The sequence below is a fragment of the Anticarsia gemmatalis genome, chromosome 15 (genome assembly GCF_050436995.1).
Source record: "Anticarsia gemmatalis isolate Benzon Research Colony breed Stoneville strain chromosome 15, ilAntGemm2 primary, whole genome shotgun sequence".
Lineage (NCBI taxonomy): Eukaryota > Metazoa > Arthropoda > Insecta > Lepidoptera > Erebidae > Anticarsia > Anticarsia gemmatalis.
Genome location: NC_134759.1, coordinates 6,476,490 through 6,499,929, shown reverse-complemented (window position 1 = coordinate 6,499,929; position 23,440 = coordinate 6,476,490). Strand labels below are relative to the sequence as shown.

The following is a 23,440-nucleotide window of genomic DNA, read 5'->3' as shown; positions in this document are numbered from 1 at the left end:
TTCTAACCTACTTTAAGAAACTCACTTGGTACAACACTCTGGTAATGTTTTGAATACGCTACTTCTTTTGATCATAACAAAATGTAATTGTTTGTTAAGCGATAGGAGAGAGTTTTGTAATTGATTTGATTGTTTCATAAATTTGATGAAAAAGTTACAGTTTTAAGTAACCATTTTTTTGTAATTAAGTACTTATTAAGTAAATATTTAGTGATTATAACCAAAAGAGTTCTTATTTCTGCTCTTTTTCTAGCGAAAAAACATCACATTTTTGATAAAACATTTCTAAGAAAAAGTATATAGAAACAGCCGTCATATTTCCGGCAAAAAGTAAACAGCAATCTATATAAAAGCTAAAGTAGCATTTATCCTTATTAGATATGGGAGTTCACTTCATTTATAAATCCCACGACGTTTCATCCATTATAATCCCGAAATGAAATACAGAAATCTATAAATTATGTATGATACAAAAGGATTATCCTGACTAGTGCGGCGGAGTAAAAGTAATGTCCATTATCTTTAGAGGCCCGAGAACATGCGCCATTTTGGATCATTGTTCCGTAAATTATACAGTTCCTTGTGTTGTGGGCTTATAATTTTATGTTCGGTACCATTTTGTGGGTTGTAAATGGACTTGGGGATTGATTTATTTTGCTGTTTGAGACAGGTCGGTGTCACTGTTTGAGTGTACTGATCTGCTCTCATTGATTGATATTAGATAATAGCATCTAACATACAGAATAACATATGACTCACATGACTAACTTACATATTAGGTCGGGAAAAAGTCTTTTCGCATTATAGTATGTATGAACTTGTAATAAAATCTCTTTGGCTTCAAGAATGACAAATGAGTACACAGTTCATTAGGTTTCTTTCAGTGAGCTCGTAAGGTACCCAAATATCGAGCTTTTTTGTGTAGAGAAAAGATTTTATTACAAGTTCATACATATTATAATGCGAAAAGACTTTTTCCCCGACCTAATATTCCATACATACTTTCACGCCTGTCATACCCGGAGTTATCCTCTATAGCTAACTTACGTACCTATCTTTATTCGTACTATTTGGATTAAATCTTTATCCGAATTTTCAAGAAATCATCATCTAAATAAACTGGAACATATAAAGTAAAAAGTTAAAATGGACTTTTACATTGCATCGTATTTATGCCATATCTACATGTTTTGTTTCTTGCCTACCAGGTGGCGTGGATCAGAGCCGACGATCAAACTATCCTAACTCTTCACACTCGCCTCGTAACTCACTCTTCGCGGTATGCCGTCACCAATGATTCCCCTCGATCCTGGCAACTGCACATCAGACCACTGAAGGTCGAAGACCGAGGGTGCTATATGTGCCAGATCAACACCAGCACTATGAAGAAGCAGATAGGATGTGTTGATGTATTAGGTAAGTGACAGTAGTATTATAAATCAAATAACGGTGGCACAATAAAGGGGTGATTTTTTCAACTATAGACTGTCGGAGACTGACCAGATATCGACAAATTTAGTTAAAAACCTAATTAGCACCCCTAGCGGGCGTCGCGGCAACTATTTTTTAGTAGATTTAATAATTTGTGCTACAAATCATATAACATAGTATAGGATCTACGAAGTAGCAGCACCATTTGCACCTTGCAGTTATTACTATCGATAAGCGACTGTTTTCTGTAATATATTGTTTTGTGTAACACGCGAAGGGCTTAGATCAATATAAAATTTATTTCTAGTTACTCGACTTTTAATAGTTAATAGTTATAGAAATTTGCCCCGAAATTCGTGCTTAATCCTAATCTATGTGAAAACAAATTAATATATGCCTTAAACGTAAATTATAATTACGAAGATAGAATTATCTAATAATTTGTAAATCCGTCTAAAATTGTGATTATTATTATTTGATTAGTCGATACTCTACAGTATTAGTATGACTATGACATAAATCAGTACAAATGATTTTAGGAATTTTCGAATTTAGTCTGATAGGCTTTGAGCTCAGTATGATCTTCACAATGACCATTCGAATTGCCATTATAGAGGATTGATGTCGCAATTTCCTGTGATAACATATTAGTTAGAAAATTAAATTCACCTCAGCAACAAGTCGTGCATATAAAGTAATGTATTAAAATCTATAAATTTAAATGAAGTGTAATAAACATATTTCTTGATATTTTATATTCAACTTGCTGACCCACGCAACTTCGCTTGCGTCATAAGAGAGAATGAGTCATAATTTTCCCCGTTTTTTAAACATTTTTCGTTGTTACTCCGCTCCTAATGGCCGTAGCGTGGTGTTATAAAGCGTAAAGCCTTCCTCGATAAATGGATTATTCAACGCAAAAATATTTTTTCAATTCGATCCTGTAGTTTCTGAGATTAGCGCGTTTAAACAAACAAACAGACTTTTCAGCTTCATAATATAAGCATAGATATTGGTATGAACTATATATATTATGTAAATAATGAAGTTTGTATACTTCTTAAACTTTTCTCTTTATTTAGTTTTATATACTAATGTTATGCTAGAAAACCTGTCTTCTTTATTTCATATCAGGCCATAAATAATAATATTAGTACCGTAATAAACTAGACTTCAATATAAAACGCTGTGGAAACATAAAATATGATGTTCGGTGTGTGTTCCCTAGTGAAAAATAAATGTTTATCCCACGGTGCAATAAATGAAAATAACGTTTGTAAATATGAAAATTTATTATAATTTTAAATATTTTATTTATATTTCAAACTTTAACAATCTACCACGTAGCTGTGATTCAGTTTCATATAGCACTTTATCCTATAATAGTAACAAGAACTTGTTATAAGTACCGATACGACCCAATTCCTTAACCTGTAGTAAAACTCTACGCCAAACTTATTCCGCAAAATATGATATGACATATCTGTTTTTCCGACCACTTGTGCTTTTTATCTGTTTTCGTAACGCTCAGAATTTGGGATCTTTTTCCTGAAGGAAAACAACATGGACGGAATGGGATCACGGAATGGCGTTTGGTCAGTCGTTACTTGCCGTCCGTTATAACATAACATCAATACGGTTTGCAGAAACGCTTGAACCGAAAGGCCACGAGACAAGCGATAACAGTAAACCGAAACTTCGGAACAGACGCTCGCAGATAGCGTGTATGACAAGAAGTTACAATGTTGCAAATTATGGAGCCTCAGATGGAACTTATTATAGAGCTGTAAACTGACGGTATCTTGGGACACGCTTGTGTTTCGGACGAACTCGTGCAAGCATTTCGTAATCAACTTAACAAAGTAACTTAGACCTTCCGTGATATACACACATTTTTCTTAAACGACTTTATTTTTGATTATACGTATCAGATTGAAACTTAATTCCCCGAGTAGTGAGTACTGTACCGTGTCATTGTAAACTTACCACAGACATCATAATCAAAACTTCTCCGCAAGTTAGTACTGGTACAGAATATAATCACCATAACACAACAAGTAAAACTCATTAGTCTACAGAATATAAAGCGTAGAGAAGCTCACTTTTCATGAGGACACAACGGCAAAATTGTACCTTGGAAGCTATTTTAAAATTAAACTTAGTGCTATCTCCCACAAAGTGCGGTAAGAACGAATTATGCTGCGTCGTCGCGTTCTTAAATTGTTTTTGTTTTCTATTGCGTTGCTTTCCGCTTGTCATCGTTTGTTGTACGCCTGTTTTTCGTGTATTTCGTGGCCCTAACATAAAAAGCGTCGAGACAAAAAGGCTTCATGATAAGGTTTTCTCTATAAGCAATAATAATTATCGTAACTGTCGTATGTCCTCAAGTTTCGGTGATGGATCGGTTTGTTTTCGAGGTCTCCTGCTGTTGGCCACATATTTTCGTATTCGGTACTTTTTATACCAAGATTTTTTATTTATGATCAACACCATCTGAATGAAAAATAATAGAAGTATTCTTTCGAGCAACTTTGTTTATGATTTTTATATGTAAAGTAGAAGCATGAAGTACTGACTGTGTAGGGGTTAGCTTGTCTCTATGTAGTAAAATCTATTGTATTCAAAGGCAAAAGCTGCGCTCAAAGTAACGAGAGAGAGTGCTCATCTTTCGAATATTATGGACTTTGTGGTTTATTACTACGAGTATAATACGGACTAGGTAAAATTACCGACAGTATTTATTGAAAATACAAAATTCGCAAGGATGTTGTATAAATACATTCATTTCAGTAACTTCAAAATAAAAAACTGCACTTCCAATAAGAATCTATAAAATGTTGTTGTTAATAGTATAAAGGCACAAAGGTAAACAAAAGCGAACAAAAGCCTGCTTTACTTTTTCCATAATACAACTTCTGCGAAGTAACTTTAATTATAATGTAAATGAAACAAAGCAATATTTGATTTAAATTTTAATTACTCACATTCTTATTCTGAATACATTTTTCCACATTAACTTTCAACAAAAACAAACTACCGAACTTCTGAAAGAAAAGTAATTACATTTGAGTTTAAAACTTTAAGTAGAATTAGAGAATACGTACATTTTCTGAGAAAATCAAACGAATAAGTAGTTTGTAAAAACGGATAGTGGAAACGAGACGCTTGAGAGCCTCCTGAGAATTGTCAATGTCGCTGAAGGGGTTTTTAAATCTAACGGGACGATATCGACATGACGATGACTCAAAATATTACAGATGTTTCATTCTTATGTGTATGTAGTACTTTGATAGAAATTATCTAGACGAGGTCAAATATATAATGACTTGAATTAAGTACCTATCTTGAATTAAGTATCTATGGACGACACTCATTTGTTATTATTTTGTTTGTCCTCAAAGAATGATTAATTTGTTTTATGCAGTTTTCTCTTATTTTACAATATGGTTCTACTAAATTATTGGTCTAGGTTTTTAGTTTTGAGAAACAAATCTGGGTTAATATAGTCAATCAAATCTAGCGTATTTATTTGATATATATGTACATATGTACATATTATAATCACAAATTTTTCCCATAAGGGTAGGCAGACACTAACGAACGCCATTCGGTACGATCTTACAAACTTCCCTCGCTTCATTCGCATCCATACATCTTGTATCTTAAATATCTATAAACAATATCGTATCGCTACCGTGTCGTCAAATCTAAAGTTATACCAGCACGTAGTTTAATAGTGGCGTGCTCTCACGTCTGTACTGCACTCTGTTCCTGAATCTAGTGATTTACCGTCCGCACATTTTGTCCGTGAGCCGGCCAGTTTCTACAGGTTGATCGACGGTTTCGTTGTTTGCCCCAAATTTCGACCAGAATTGTTGCTACGTGTCCCGGTCTCCTGTTATCTGCGATTGTTATTTGAACTTTGAATAATTCTGTTTTGACCACTTTTGTGGAGTAACAGCTTGTTGAGTTTTATAGAATTTTGCGATTTGTTCATTATTGATCGTTCTTCTGAACACTATAAAGAAATATTCTTCAAAAAAATTGCTGATATTCTATATTTTTAAGTAGGTATTTTTTTTTGTGGTTAGGATAGCTATGCCACTCTACCAGTGCGTTGTGTCGTGGGTTACATTTCCCACACGGTACAATAATTCGTATGATCCACAGTTATTTCGGGTCTGGTTGTACTGTTTTTTTTTATGTTTCTGAAAGTCAGTTAAAAGTTAAATTCCATGGCTTTATTTAATAATCGTATCGAAGTCCGTAATACGGCACACTTTATTACAGATCTTTTTTCATTTTGGCGATGAAGAATAAATATTATGAAAATTCTTCAATGCTGTTTCCTTTTAAGATTAAAATACTTGAATAGTGATTCAAGGTACTAAAATAGAGATCAGAAGAGTTTTAATGAAATTCTTTAGTAAAATCTTATTTACGATATCGAACATTAATGAAATCGTTTCGACTGGTATAATATTTCAAGCTAAGGCAGAAACACTATCGAACCGTGGGATTTTTTCCTTAGTCTTTTCCTACTTTTTATATTAAATTCTTTTAAAATACTTTAATTACTATAAATAGCTATCTAAAGAGATTAATGTAACCCCATGAATCATGGTAAAGTTGACAGGTACACCAAGCATACTTCCAATTACGTTACACAAAATCGATCAAATCAAAACAGTCCCTTTCAGAGCTTACACCAGATTATCTTACAAACTACTATCCATCTCCGGATATTGTCAAGCCGTCTAATTGGCGGTTGCGGTAAGATTTTAATTAGTACCAACATAGCGGATGTTGTACCTATTCACCAGGTATAACTCCCTAGTCGCCTCCCATTAAACGCCCGGCACTGACGTAGTGGTCCCGGCTTAACCGCTGCCATAAAATTTTAACTACTTATGTGGCTTTTAAGTGCCAATTCACCTCTTGTTCATTTTCTTTGCAATTCTACCTAGTTTACTACGGCTACGACCGCTCTTAAAATATATTTATGTGCTTATCAAACATTCAGACAACCGCACCGTATTTTCTTTCGCTACAGAACGAACGGCATTCTATTATCAGAAGTTGTTTACTGCGCTCTTTAATACCGCGAAGTTTCCCGCTTGTTGCCGACTTACCACGCAAAATTATGCTCAATAATCCTCTATCAGAGTCGCATAGTGGCTATGTAAGAGCTATAATATGAATGTTGTGTTCATAAAGACGATAGTGGGGAACGTGACTTCGTAAAGTTAAGTATAGCTGTGTACTTAGCCAACCCGCCAAACAGTAAGTCTTGGAACGCCGAATCGGAAAGTATTACCGTACGTTTGTTTAGTTAATAACTTGGTAAGGAAGCATTTGTTATGACTAAAACTAGTTTTGCGAAAGTTCTGTGCCGTGGCTTTAGTATATTGTGTAAACATCTGGAGTCTCGTTACTTGGTCTTGCTTCGGTGTTAAATTTAATACTCTATAGTCAGACAATACATCCGAAGTTGATTGTTGTGTTATTAGTCTCCAAGATTGTGTGTGTAATAGAATCTATGTTTCGTGATACCTAGGGATTAATCGAATACAGCCTTGAGTACGACATATGCGTAAGCTAAGGAGTTGACATGGGATATCTCAAGTAAACGAAACAAAAGTATTAAGCTCGTAGGTGACTATCGAAAATCATCAAATCACTTTCATAGTGTGTTATTTATATCAGCTTAGCCTTTTAGCTTAGGCTTCCAGTCTCAGCGGATGCAGCTAAATACCAGTGTTTTACACGGAGCGACTGCCTAACCCTGCCTGACTTCCGCAACCCAGTTACCTGGGATATAACACAGTACCCTCCGGTAAGACCGGTTGTCCGACTTTCAAGCTTCTGACTACTGTTAACGACTGTCAGAGATCTTCGAAAATGTCAGCCGGGACCCACAATTTTACGTGCCTTCCGAAACATGGAGGAACTCTATATGTATAAGCTGGTCACCCATCCACAGAACAACCTCGGCAAGCGTGGCTTAACCTCAGAGATCGATCCGCGCGGCTGTCGTTAAATAAGCCACGAGCTCCTCTTTCAAAGTATACATATATGAAATTGTCTCTTGTTATTGGCAATTACCAACAATAATAAACCCTAATTATTGCTTTAATCATGGATGTAACACTGAATATGAAATTATTGCCAATAATGTTTTACATTTTAATCATAGCGATTTTAATACAAAAAGGCACGCGAATGTTTCGAATGGCAGCTGAAAGCTCTTTACGAGTATTCGTGCACAATGAAATTAATTAATTAATATCTTTTCGCAAATACTTTATTTGTAATTGCGGTATTTGTCTGAAGCTGCAATAAATAATGCGTAATGGCGGCTAAATTTGACGGCTTTTGGATTCATTTATTCTTCGCTTTAACAGACTATGAAAATTAAATTTAAGAAATAATTTCACAGTCGCTGAAATATATAGCATTATTAATCCTATTAATATTATATGCATATACGATTTTTTTTCAGTATGGATGAATTGTATGTTTATTACCTTTTCACCAAAAAGTACTGGACAGATTTTAATGAAATTATGTACACTGATATAATATAACTTTGATTAACATATGGGATAGGTACTTTCTACGCCGGGAATTTTTTTCACGCGGACGAAGTCGCGGGCAGAAGCTAGTTGTTTTATGAATTCGTATAAGCAACGTAAGCTCTATATACTCAAAAATTATTTACGCAACTTAATTCTATCACGTAATATTTTACGGTTCACAAAACATAATCAATAAACTTAATAACCGTATTTTGTGAAAGCGATAAACAATTGCTTTTATTTTGGAATAAAACCATTTCGTAAGAAGATTTTACGTCCTACGCTCTTTTAGATAAGTAATTGTAATGAAAATAACTCTCTTACTACTCTTACATCCATTTTAAGGCTTGTTATGAAAATTAACAATCTTACTACAAAGAAAGTACCTAAGTATAAACAAAATGTTAACGTATGATATATTTTTGTATGATATTTGCTATTGTTTTTATCTATTTTTGTATAGAAAATACGACAGGTCATGATGAGTTTGGCAGTTGTTGTGAAAAATGGCAGCAATTAGTTCACAACTATAAAAGGAGAAAGCTACTGTACTGATAAAGAATGCAGTATCTAAATATGACTGACTGCTTCCGTGGCGCATTGGTTTAAGTCGCCACACCGCGCCGCTACCATTGCGTCGGGAAGTCGTCAGTTCGATTTCCACACGGAACAATTATTTGAGCGATCCACTAATAATTGTTCCGTCTGGTTGTACATTGTATCCGTTGTTTATATGTTGGTAATAGTCTCCGCGACATAAAAGCAATACTTAGTACGGGAGTTGTCTATTAAAATTAAACATAAAACGTTTTGTTTAGCATGACATACCTACCTTTAATATTGAAAACCAAACGTGGCAGAAGAACCGTGACACAAAGCATAACCCAAAAGCGTATGTCACGGCAAGATTGCTTAAATTTCCTCAAAGCCTTCCCATTCATACATTTGGTTACACCTCTCTTTCTTCTTGCAAGTAATGATGGGACTCCTTCCTTATCTTCTTCCAGTTCAGTTGCTTTATGTGTCGACTTCGAAGGCACTGCAATTTCAGAGGTTCCTTTTCATATCACTATAAATTCACCTGGTTATGTTTTATTAGGACTTTAAACTACACGATTTGTAGAACATGTTACGTATTTTTAATGCTGATATTATTTTTAATAGTATGTAGAATTTGTGGTTTTAAAAATATTTGATTTTTATTTTATTTTCAAAGTTTGTAACGTAACAAGTTCTTTGGTCTCCTACGACGTTGAGAAAAAGGCGGGATATTTTGTATGTACGTTTTAAGGTCTTGGCATAATGGAAAAATGGATTATTATTTGTATGTATGTAAGTCATTGACTGCGATCCAACGTTTTTCGTTACTAGCTCATTATCTGGAAAATTATGAAAGATTTCACTTACATCAATATCATTATTATTATCAGAGAATGCTCAAAGCCCAAAGGTAACAATCGGTGAGATAAGCAACCTGTGGATCGGTTAGGCTTTACGCAGGTTTCCTATACCTATAAAAAGACAATTTCATAAAATCATAATAGTTCTCTGTCAATTTGGGTGATTGTGTAAACGACTGTTGATTTTAAGTTCATGGTTTATATCCCCGGTCGAGCAAATGCTATCGGTATTTTCTTATTGACATTGGAATAATGGTAATTGTGGCCCCGATTGCAGGTGTTTGTGGCAATAAGCTCTCCTCATATCACATGGCACTATATATCTTTATTTTCATACATCTCTGACTACACCTCCGGGTATTGTAGGTGTGGTGTTATAAATAAAAAAACGGGTAATTAGTAACACAACTTGTATAAAACAAAGTTATATTATAATTTCCGCCATGTTGTTCTGCAGTCATCAACGTTTCCGCTTTGCATATAAACTAATGACGCAATTTAGACAAACGAGATGCCTAGGATTCTCGCAAGAGCTAACTTCAACCTACATTGCGTTTTTAATTTAACCGCAAAGCTGTTTTGGAGACATTTATGCACAGAACACAAAGTACTCTTCATACTTTTCGTTTATTATTTTAATGTTAAATAGAGATCAGTTTGTTAATTCTAATGTTATTTTTATAAAATAAAAATGTTAATACTATTTTCCTTTTACTCAGGAGTATAATAATATTACTCCTGATTATGGCATTATGTGTTAAATTAGCCTAGATTTTCAAATCTTCAAGTCTGATTTTACATACATTCAAGCACAAAACCCCTGCTATTATAATATACCCTTACACGGCAATGGGATAATAATTCCTTGTTACTGAACTTATTAATACCGAAATTAATTTGCCTTTTCTTCTACAGTGCCTCCTAACATAGTAGACGAGGGAACAAGTGGCGACTTGGTGTCGCGAGAGGGCCAAGACGTCAGCTTGTCCTGCAGGGCTGAAGGCAGGCCCCTTCCTAGGATACTATGGAGGAGGGAAGATGGTACTAACATACAACTAAGGAACGAAGCCGGGGAGCTTCGAAAAGGTATGATTAAGAATATAAAAGTTAATAGACAATTGTAATAATGTTGTAGTTTTAATAGCGGCGCGACCGCGTAGGTTTATTATTACAAGTAAAAGTCCTTCCTTTTAATATATTTCTGTGCTCGCCCGTGTAAACATTTTCTCTGGTTAAAAAGTATCCTAGGTTAAACCAAGTTTTAAACTATCTGTAGTCAACATTTCATCAAAATCCATTCAGCGGATAGGCGTAATTGAATAAAAAACATCCAGTCAAACATTTGTATTTATAACATTAGTAAGATTTTATTAAAATCAGTTCAGTCGTTTGACATGAAAGGACAAAGAAGTAACCATATTGTGATGAATATTTTACTTTTCTCTGCTACCATTACTGTAAAGTATTGAATATAAATTGATATTTTCGAATATATTTGTGAGTTAATCCCGAAATGGATATTTATTTTGTAGCAAAATCATAAATAACAGTCAGTAATGTGCGACCCATTTTTTTGTACGATATTTTTTAACGAGTTCAGCTGATGTGCTCGTTGGATCAAAACCTCATTATAATCCAGTATTTTGCCTAACCTGGATTCTATTATGACTCGGTATAGACGAAAAAAAAGTCGTGAAAAACTACTTAATTTTCAGAGAAATTTTTTGCCTATTTATGTCATCATTACCATTTCAATTATTAATTTGTAAATACGTTCTGCTACATCTCTCTCTTTATGCCTTAAAATCTTTTTGAAAGTTAAAATTGAAATTGCTGCCCTAGTTTTTAATTCCGAGTGTAGCGAAAGGATCGGCCTTTGTGTTCGGATAAACTGCGGGAGTGGATTAAGATGATTGATTGCAGTAAGAATTTATCTCTCATTTTTCATAAAAGAATTGCTATGTTTCGACATATTCCTGCTACAATTTAGTTACTATGCGACAATTTTAGTATAGTCTGCCGCTGATATCCTTAACGTTTAGTGAGTTTATACCAGCAATATTACAACATCTGATTAATTGTCTGAAGCTGCAGGTATTATTATCTGCAGTCAGTACTGTCGAGTATCGAAAGTTTGACATGGAAAATGTGCTGCAAAGAACTTTTTACGGCACCCGCTGGAGGCGCTGATTATATTTTAGTAGTAGTAGTTTTGTAGTAAAGAATCGTGCTACTGTTACTACGCGGTTATCACAGATTTTTTTACCAAGCAAGATTATACCTAATTAATTGACCAAAGCACGACATCCAAACACGAACCATTTTTTCTATGGTGGAATTTAGATAGAACAAAGGCAATATATTTTCATCTAAATCGGTTCAACAGCCAAGCCGCGAAAGCGTAACCGACTTTCGCATATACAATATTTGCATAACAGTGGAAAGCCTCCTAGCTTGGGCATTTTAAATATAAAATATGTTTTCGACCATATAAATAAAATAAGTCTATACCATACGATGTCTGATTACAACTAACAATTGTATGTTCTTTTGTATCCTAATTTAACACAATAGATGTTACACTTTAACCTTTATTCCTGGATTACTTCGCAAATGTAATCTCTTGGTACCTCCCACACATTATTCTATTTATAATGGCGAAACTGAATAATGTATTGAGCTATTCTTGTCAGGAAATAACAGCTTAATGTAACGTGTGTTACGTTAAGTGATATCTGCTTTTATCAAATTTGAACACTAAAGGGATTGACGAGAAGCATTTACGAAGTATAAAACGTAGGTACCTACATAATAATTAAGTGTCTACTGTATATGCCAGACATTTCCGAACGTTCGATTAGTAGACGATGATACTTTTCAAAAGCCTTTATGTTAAACTCCATCTAAAGCACGTTCAACCTTTCCCCTCCATTCCCGTAACCTGTCTTGGACGATGACATGTTCCGGAAAACGGTCCTTAACTATTTAACCTCTACAATAGAAATAATCACTAGCATGTAAACATGACTTCATATCTCTATCAGCGTGTTGGAATATGAAGGCACTAATCCCAAATACATTTAAAACGGAAAAAATAACTAAAACAGAACGAAATTCGTATTTTAAATATTCAGGACACGAAACCACTCTCTATATATCACTAACAATATAAATCAGGGCCCAAGGTCCTGATGGCGCAAATTTACGACGCCTGTCTTAGATTGGCCGGTAGAGCGTGGTGATTAAATGGAAATGACTACCATCAAAATGTACAGGGAGTCACACCTGCGTACTGAGCACTGTATTATTAATTGTGAGATGAGACAGACGTGTGATGAGAGAAGTAGATGAAAATCTGACGTACCGTCAGTTCCGAATGTCGGTAAAGCGGTGTTCATTTCTGGTGTAAAAGCTATTTTGTTTCTTAATCGCGACTGCGCACAGATATGTTGTAATTTTTGATTCTGCTAGCGTTCTTTGGAACTGACGGTACTATTAATAAAATACTCAGATTTTTATTATCATGATCTGCATCTAAAAAAAATGCTTTCGCAGATCATATTCTTACATTATTTGTCCTTTTTTTTGTTGTAGCTAATCATCTTGTAAATATCATTGTAATAGCAAAAATAAATAGGTCATGTCAAAATTAAAAACGAAGGAACTGTACTTTACATCTCGATTAGACAAACTCTACAGTATACAAAAGAAATTCCCAGAGCGCTATTAAAATATCGTTTAACGGAGAATATAACACTAACACGATTTAAGTATCCATTATTGTGCGGAAACAAACAGAAATCATTGAGTCGTCATTTCGATTTGCGGTTACAAGGGAACTGCAGTCTTTGTTGCCAGCTATTACTTTAATTTCTCTTTGTCAATCCGTGGTCGCCTTTCATTTCCTCTCGTGTGTGTTTTTTGTTCATTCTCTATTATTCTCTGTCATACTCGCTAAAATGTATTTGTTTTCAATGCAACGAGTCTGTATTTTGTTCTCGAGAATTTTGCAATCTTTCTGCTATGTTTTGATATTTCTTTGTGTTTATAACGAGAAGTAAATTGTGTTGAAACATTTATTTTGTATTTATTACACATTAATATTTACTAAGAATAAAGGCTTCAAACATATATGTACATATGAAATAACCGTTTTAAATATATTTTTTTCATATAAAAACATATATTTACTTTTATTATGCTCATATTTACAGGCATTGTGTTAAGAAAATTTAACTCAAAACCGGCCAGTCACACTTTATGGACATTGTCAACAAATAACCATTCCTTAGCGGTATATTATTTTAAACAAACCTTTTTGTCAACAGTGGACATGTTCATGGGTCCAAGCCTGAACCTGTCGAAGGTGGAACGACGGCAGATGGGTGCGTACCTCTGCATCGCGTCCAACGATGTGCCGCCGTCCGTCAGCAAGAGAATCCTGCTCAGCGTCACTTGTAAGTTAACCTCAAATATACACCATTTCTTAACGTTAATAAGTAGTAGAAATAATAAATTTTCTGTAAAATATCAATAATACCTCATTTATTGATATCAAGCCTACATGAACGAGAAGGATCATAAAACCAAACACTTGTAATGCATGTCTAGATGCTGACATAGTCGTTACTACCTTTTGATAGTCAGTTTTCTGTTTAGCTTCCTGGCGATCCTGATAGACAGTTTAAGAACAATAATATCCCTAAAATACAGAACATACCTATATTATTAAAAAATAGACATTTACACAAAGATAAATTGAAGGCAGGTCCATGTAACTTATACTGGTATCGAATTTTGACTGAAGTACTCCAACGATAACGTTATTAAACTACTAAAATGAAGCCTTACAGGCAAAGTTTCTGATTAGTATCGGTACCTGTCTGAGCCACAAAACCACTAAAACCGTCCATTTCAATTATACGTACACGGTACAACTAATCTCGATTTCGAGCAAGACTAGCCTTTTGTGAGAGTTACCTTGGTTGAAATATTTGAAATTCAAAACTACAGGCCAGTCCGAATATTCAAAAATGGTATCTTTTAAAAATACTGGCAAGTATCAGCTAAAAGCAGAAAGAAAAAGGATATTCACTAGAGCAAAGCACTACGTTCAAAGATTTTTTTAAATCCTGTGATCCCATCGGCTTAATATCCGTTTTACAAATACTACACGAACGGAGTAGTTTTATTTATTAACCCTCCGAGCCGCGCAGTAATTGAATATCCCCTTTAATTCTTAATGAATCGAACGTGCTTTTAATTGGTATGCTTGGGTAAAGTCTGATGCTATGCAATGCATGTCATTAAGAGCGATGGGAAAACTTTCAACTGGGAGCACAGCTTTGCGCCAAATATTCGGGAAATTACTACAACTAGGTCATTTCGGTCGTTTTTTGAATTACGACTAAACAAGCATTAAATTTTGCTGTAGCTTGAAGGATTCATTGATTTCCGTAATTAAATTTACAACGTCCAACGCCTTATTTTTGGACTAACTAAGCGATGGTTCCGCTTTACTACCTTTTTAGGTATTAAATTATTTGGGCTGTTTTTAACACCAATATACATAGATTAAGGATTTTGGTTACTAAGACCTATGTGTGTCCGTTTATGTCACAGCTTATTATATTAATCAAACAATACGTGTTCGTTTATGTCACATCTCAATAGAAAATGATTTCTTCACAATGCTTTGTTGGCTGTTAAAGAAATCTAAAATAAAGTGTTATTTCACAGTTCCCCCATCAACACTGGTGGCGACAAAAGTGATCGGCGTGCCCACAGGCTCGCAAGCGAGGATGGAATGCTTCGTGGAAGCGTACCCTCAGGCCATACACTATTGGCTCAAAAGTGGAGAGGAGATGATACTTTCAGGGTAAGCATTTTATTCTATCTAATATATAAAATTCTCGCGACACAGTTTTTGTTGCCTACTCCTCCGAAACGGCTTGACTGATGCTCATGAAATTTTATGAGCATATTGACTAGGTCTGAGAATCGGCCAACATCTATTTTTCATACACCTAAGTAACACATTTTTTTTCTTTATATGGCAAAGTAACGTTTGCCGGGTCAGCTAGTAGGTATATAAGTATGTTTATCAGTTGTCTGATTTCCATAGTACAAGCTCTGTTTAGTTTGGAATCAGATGACCGTGTGTGAGTTGTCCCACAATATTAATTAATTTTATTATATGTATTTATAAGCCTTTCCCACGACTTCGTCCGCCACCTTAATTTTCCCATTATGCGTCATTTTCTTGGGGTAAAAAGAAGCCAATGTCCTTTCTTGGGTATCAAAATATCTTCATACCCATGCAAAATGGTTCAGTAGTTTAGGCGTGATTGAGTAACAGACATACAGACAGACAGACAGACAGAGTTACTTTCACATTTATAATATTAGTATGGATTCTCGTCATAAAGCTACGTAACTAGCACGGACTTGGCACTGTAACATGGTTCCGCTATGGACTATGTTGGTACACTATAGATTTTCATTGCGTGGTGTCAGCTTGGGTTACCGCGTGTTGTAAATGTACAGGCTGTTACGAAAGTCAGTGGACGAATTCAATTCCAAAATCAACAAAAAATGTTGGGTTTCGATATTGCAGTAGACAGCGAATTTTGTGAAGTTTCTTTTATATACTGCAGAATTTAAGAGTTTTGATACAAGTACTTATGTGATTAATTCTACTAACATAGTATTAACGTAGTTTTTGTGATATCAAGCAGCAATTGATAAAAGTAACTACTTAGTTCATTTTAATAAATTGATGTTTTTTAAATACGATTCTCATATTGAAGATATACAAGAAACGAACCCCTTAAAGCCTAACCTAACACTGTAGCATACACTCACTTAATTAGAAAACTCAATTACGACATCAAAAGAGACTTCTACAACATTCAACATCACAAAACTCGAAGCCGAAATCCAATAACAGTTTGAGGCACAAACAATTCTAAATAACGTTTAGCGCTGAGGTTTTTGCCGTCGATAGGTAAACCGAAACGATTGCAAGAACTAATACAAAACGATTGTCAAATGCACGTTGTATTGACACTCCCGTATTGGGTGTCAGCTCTCAACCGCGGTGTTGGTTCGTTCTACGTAAACGATATCCAAACATTACTGCTGTCTTTCACTGATATTTTGTTTCTATTCTCGTGTTTAACGTATTGTGTTATGATTTATTTATTTATGATCTTGAATTGAGAGACTATTTTCTATTATTGCCAAGCTATATTTAAAACTTATTAAATACAAGCAGAATGTTAGCTATCTATTGCCACCGCAGTCATCTTATTACATGTTCAGCCCAAGATTGTATGGAAGAAGTTTCGACTCTTCAGATCAGAGACTCAAAACATTTTACTTGGTTTTTGAAATAAAATATCAATTATACGATACGAAACCAATAATGTAGTTCCGAGAGTAGCAAATCGCGTTTGGGTTAGGAACCGTAATAGCATTTATTTGCCATAATAAATGTAATAAAATGTACTTGTGCCAAAGTATCTGTGAATACAACCATATTATTATACACGTAAATCAAGATGCTCTCTCCCGTTAAAGCGTTGTCGAAGTAGCTTCGGCCATTCAAGTCCATAAAAGTGTCGTTAAAAGTATTAACGAATGCCAACTACCGAAAACATCTTACGGCCACTACTTTCCCCTTATCCATCTGTCTGTTTTTGCTCCGTAACGCAGTAAAGTGCCTCATCTTCGACCTTTTATTGGTCATTATAACAGCTTAAAGCTTATTATTTACTTTCTTATGCAACTACTTAAAGTAGGATTATGTAGACGGTAGTTAATCGAACTGAGTCGGGAAATATGGAGTCTTCAGACTAAGTTAGACATAGCTGTCTCGTCATACATATTTACGGGGAAGGCTTTTGGGGATATATTCAAGTCTAGAGCTTAGTGTGAAAGCAATATCAGGATATTGCGTCGGTTTACGTCGGCCTTACGAAATAAATTATTCCCGTAAGTTGATTTTGAACTTGGTTTTGTTAATTGAGTTTGTAATCAAGTATAGAAAATTAATCGAATTTCTGATATATGAAATCGAAACAGCGAACATCGAAACGGAGATCACATTAATGAGTCCATAATAATTTTTCGTTTATTTGATCTGTAGACGAACAATGTACCTAAAAATATACCTTAAGAAGTAATTAAAATAATGAGTTAATTATTTTACGTCATAATCAGTGGGTCATTGAAAGTTTACGACGCATTAAATTGTGAAAGCCGCCGCTGCAAAGACGATCACTCCATTAACTTTATTACTGTTGAAGTGTTTTCTTATTGTTATTTATTTATGTACTATTCACTAAGACATTGCAGCAAGATAACATGTAAAAGATAAATTGGATTTTTTTATTAAGGTTAACTTCCGAGTTTACTTCCATTACCGTAATTCGTTTAAGCCATGGCGGGTTACAGATAAACTTTAAGCTATTGGAACTAGGGAACTAAGAACTAAATTAAATATATATGGCTTTTTTGGTTTAAAATATATTTGCTTTTCAATATTGGTTACTAAATATACTGCAAATAAGTCGGTCTTTGTGGCTAATTGATACTTTTAAAATTACATTTTACGTTTGTGAAGAAATGTGTTACTATAGAAAGCAGACGATAAATAATGTTATAATATAAAGTACTATGGAAATCCGTAGTACTTTATATAGTAATCTGTGCCTATATTGCCCTACTATTAGGGAAATCCCTAATAGTAGATCAATATAGGCACAGATTCTGTTATGGCTTAAGATGTTAATAGAAAGATGAATTGAGAAGTGTAATTATTGGATTCAAATGAAAATTTTCTCTTTTGTTTTAGGGGTAAACATGAAATATCAGAAGAAAGAATTTCAGTATATCAACTGCGAACCATTCTAGTGATATCGCAGTTCGAAGCCGAGGATGTGGGCACGTATACCTGTGTGGCCACAAACACTCTAGGGAAAGCAGAAGGCACTCTGCGGTTATATGGTAAAGTATATGAATTTTAATTTACTCGCAATGATATTACTAAGAGTTTAAACACCTATCTTTTTTACTTTAAAAATAAAATGACCTAATCATTAAGCATTATATGTATATCATAATTTGGTACTAAAGCAGCCTATCATCCTTATTAATGTAATCTATAGCCCTTCAAAATGAATCCAAATCGATGCAGCTGTTTTGCCGTGCAATGAGAATATAAACACACCCACTTTTAGTCATATTACGCATACAATGAAATCGTTCAGAATTACTCGGTTCTTTTCAAAGCCAATATTTTAAATGGCTTCGCAATAATTCTTATGATTGTTTTTTAAACAGAAATAAAAATCACAACAACAACAACAACGACGACTACGACGACCACAACAACAACAACGACCACCACAACCACACCAGCGCCAACCACAACGGAACGTGAGTGCACATATTCACGATAAATCATAAAGAAATGTAGTCAGGATGTTAATAAATCCTCACATAAACCTGGATAAAAATAAATTATGATTTTTTCTCCCATCAGTGTTAATAATCTATCTTCAATATTTAAAATAGTACTTTTTTGTAGTGTGTCGAATACTTCATATTCCCAATAATTGTTATCAGACGTCTGTTAAAGCCAAGCAAATAATTTTAAATATTCTTGCTTATTTTCTTTAAAATTGTATGATATCGCCTCGACTCATGTTATGCATTCTTTCGAATATAATATCGCGGCACTGACACTGCTCCTGAAGGAAATGGTCTATATTTTTCATGCATAAGACTTTACTTAACGATGGCATTTTGTTTTTAGGATTTATCGTTCCATTACAACCTGCTGAGCAGAAATTTTACACACCAGATGTTACAACATATGGTAAGAATCTTACATTTATAGATATAGAGTAATCTATGTTTTGGAAACCTGTGAAATGTTCAATTAAAACAAACATTAACACGAAATTAATTGTTATAGATACAATGCAGAACGTGATCGAACAGTCAGTTCTCGACAACAACTGGATGCCGACTGTCGACTCCGCGGGGTCCATGCATCAAGCACTATCGCTGACGTCACTCGCAGTAATCCTAGTGTTGCCATATCTAAAAAACATTTTAATCAATAGTTTTAATTCACTCGTTTTTACAACTAGCAATTTTGAAATTTTAGAACATGGTGCAAGATGATAAGTTATTTTGCGTGAACGGAGAATCAGTGTCAATTTAATGTATAGAGTTTTGCTTGCTACATTCAGCAGTTAGACATTAGTTTGCTTGGAATTTTCTATACGATCAAAGTGAATTGAATAGTGGTACTATTGCAGGCAATTTGAGATCCATTTACAGGGTCCCAAAGGAATCCAACATAGGCCAGAGGGAGATAATTTTTATATCGATATTGGTTTCTCGAATGTTTGTGTTGGAGCTTTGTAAATGGATTTTAACTGAATTCTCGAAATACTTACATGAACATTTATTTATTACTTTATCCTTATACTTATCTAGCTGAAACTATGAAAATACTCCATAGGTAAATTTATGTGTAAGGCGATGTAAAAACGTTGATTGTAAATAGTTACGGGGTTTATTAGTGTTTCGGAATTATTGTGATGGATTTGTAAGTAAGGTATAGTGTAATTATGTGTAAAGTCGACGGAAAATTAATTTTCCAAACTCACAAATAATGTTATAGTGTGTGGAAGCATGTTTGTAAATGTTTTACTTCATTCAAAGTTTTTGCGAATATCTCACATCCAAACTTTGACATGGTTCGAAATATTCTAACAGAATGTTTTCAATAGAACTAGTAACCCATAGCCCGCCGGCAATCTAAACTTTGTGGATATTTCGAAAAGTTATCAATAACTTTCAGTTGCTAAACTAAGAATTATTGGTACTGGGTGCTCACGTAAGTATATTTTCGACGTGGTTAGTCCGAAATATACGAATACAATAAATTAGTTGGAACAAAACAGTGTTTTGTATCGAACAACTGATGGTCGAAGTTTGCGAACATTTTTCACATCGCAGAACAAGTTACCTTTCGTCGAAATTCTCATTTAGTTTTTATAAAACTTTTGTTGCGGTATATTTTTTGTATCACATGAATTATTTATAACGAAGTATTTTAGGTCGGACTACAATGATACTTACTTATAATAAAAAATGATTTGTTGGTTTGTTTGTTAGAGGTTGTCACAAAAGCAGCTTGTATTCGAATAGGTAATTTAAGGTTACAAGTATACAAGGCACTGGGTTTTATAAAAACAGTGACTCGTATATTTGCGGAGGGTAAAAGTAAAAAAGTTGGATCGAATGGTACCTTAAGAAAAACTCAATAATCAATTCTTAAGGATAGCAGACTGATAAATTTAGTGAGTATTTTTATTACTAAGAGAATGTTTGAGTCTAGCGTAAAATGAACTCGTCATCATAATTAAGTACCAAAACTGAGTTCATTTTGCTCAACTTAATTAATTAACATATGGAGTACTTCTTTAGAGATAAATCACATTAACAATTTCTCATGCAACTACTTTATTCATTTTGTAATTTTTTACCGTACAATGTGACATATATGCTATATTAATTTTCAATTTCCTTACGTCTTAGTAACAAGGAACCAGAGAAAGGAACAGATCTCATGTAGAAATAACGTTTATTATTTGTACAACGTGTTCATTTTACGCTAGACTCACTCAGTTCCCAACATTATATTTACGGGCCTAAGGTAATGGTTTGCCGCCATCTCTCATTATAACAATGTAATAATCATACGAAAGCATATCAAAGATGTAAAATAATTGTAAATATTATTAGATATAACAATAACTAGTAAGCAAACGAAGTTTCACTAAAAGTTTGCCAGTTTGCACGGCAGCTGTCTCCGAAATTGTTTTTAAATCATTTAAGTTCCGAGAGAAGCTGTTATCTTCGCTTTGAGCCGTTTATTAAATAGTTTCGTTGCTGGTAAAAGTAAAATACTGACAAAGTTTCAACTTATTTTGTGCTATGTTTACTGCTGAACGTAGGCGTTTTCTGTGAATTTTTATAAGGAATTCAATGTGGTGGACGTTTGCGAAGAAAGATTGCCACAAAATAATACTGCACTAGCAATAAACGCGGTATTAAGTAAAACTTCCTGAAGCCTAACCAAAGCAACAAGAATATTACAAGAAAAGCCAGAAACGTTGTTATCATACTCTAAACACATACCGGATAACGAACTACATAAACGATACAATACATATTCTAATTACAGTTTTTTTTATGAGATTTTATATACAAGCCTAGATTCAGCAGTAAATAAACTTAGTCAATGGAATAAGCCGACTCTTAAATACTACCTGAACACAGATCAAAGGTCGTAATTCTATATAAACAGCTGTCACAGCACAAAGCCACGAAATGAAGCATGCAACATCGCAAACAATAATATTAATATGATGATTGTTTACACGTCATAGATCTCAGTGTGTAGCGCTAATCATGTAAATTAACCAGTGTTAATAGATTACAGTAATTACTACAGACAACAAACAGACATCGTATCGAGATTCAACATTGGATAATGCAAATACTAACAGCCAGTTTCACAACTTATAAATAAGAATTGATTAGCTTAGCAGTGTGAAATTTTGATAGCCGACGTTTTCTAACGTTAACGATTTTAAACTATTGCAATTAGTAGTTCGATTCTCTACCACTATCGACTACCGACAACCGGCTAGCTATCGAGATATTTTGCACAAAAATCTGATTAGCTCCTCTAGCGGGCTCCGTAGTACCTAACTACTTTAGCAGTACAGTTCAAATGCGATACTCGACAGTACCGACAATAGAGAATTGCGTTATATATACCCTTAATATAATCAAACTTAAACGCGATTAAAACAATTTGCAATCACGTTTAAGACCCACCACATTATATTTATAAGGTTTTTACCACTTTATCTATCAAATAAGCTGTTTTATACTTATCCATAGGTTGTGAAACTCAGTCTATCTCTTTTATAGTAATCTGCGACTCTGAAATGTTGATTTAATGACAATATTTTCAACAGAGATCTAGCTATAGACCTGGGTTTATGTTTATTTTCCGGAAAAAGCAAAATAAAAGGCTTTGTGTAAAATACATTTTATTTGTTTTCAAAAGTAAATACTACGCACGATATCACATTAATGTATTTTTGATGTTACTTTACTGTAAAAAATATAGGGTTGCCAACTGTTGCAGAACTTGTAATAACTACGTATGTTTCATATCTTGAATATGTCAAACTAAGAAAGATTTATGTGCTGTTGTTTTGCAAAATGTATTCGTAAGATGCGTTCACATATTACTTTGATAAAACCTTGCAATAGAAGATTATTTTGATGACATAATATAAATAATTGAGTATATTATCTATCCACAAACAAGACTAAGAAAACTACGAATAGAATAAACAGTTGTCTTTTTCTCATTACTCAATAGTTGTCAACCCTAAAAATCCGTTCATTTATAACCAAAGCAAGCCATTTTTGTATTTATTATTTTTGTATTGGTTTGTAAAAAGGTTTTAAGTTATTAATTGAAATATAATTAGTAACTGCTAAATTATGTAAGCGTTATTTAGTTTTAGAGAGAATGTTATGTACATATTGCTGGTAATATAATTGTAATCGCTATGATGTAAATACTAAGGGATATCATTAAACGAACAATTTATAAATAATACGATATGTGCAGTTTCATTTACGAAAATCCTATTATTATTACCCACGACTGACTATGTGTTGACATTATAAAACACAACAATTTCGTATAACATATTTTATGTTATATAATGCTTACACGCGTTACTATACCTCTTGCTCAAAATTTCAAAACACTACTTATTAGTGAAATATTTTGTCTGTCCCTTTGTTGAACGTTAGAATAAATATTTTAACGTCTACAGATAAAACCCAAATCACTTATCTTATTTCAAAGTTTCAAATGCAATCGTCAACAACAACTTAAATGATTTCGATTTGCAAATT

General features: G+C 33.9%; 1 protein-coding gene across 1 annotated transcript in view; it reads left to right on the top strand.

Moving 5' to 3' along the window:
- The window catches only part of LOC142978791 (lachesin-like), an 82,098-nt gene extending 58,966 nt beyond the window's left edge, over positions 1-23,132 (top strand). Inside the window, exons 4-11 of the mRNA XM_076123362.1 lie at positions 1,209-1,416; positions 10,325-10,495; positions 13,738-13,866; positions 15,149-15,287; positions 18,267-18,418; positions 18,755-18,850; positions 19,230-19,292; positions 19,392-23,132. Of these exons, the coding sequence (XP_075979477.1) occupies positions 1,209-1,416; positions 10,325-10,495; positions 13,738-13,866; positions 15,149-15,287; positions 18,267-18,418; positions 18,755-18,850; positions 19,230-19,292; positions 19,392-19,603 (1,170 nt within the window). The 3' untranslated portion in view covers positions 19,604-23,132. The remainder of the gene's footprint in view (positions 1-1,208; positions 1,417-10,324; positions 10,496-13,737; positions 13,867-15,148; positions 15,288-18,266; positions 18,419-18,754; positions 18,851-19,229; positions 19,293-19,391) is intronic.
- The last annotated feature ends 308 nt before the right edge of the window (positions 23,133-23,440 follow it).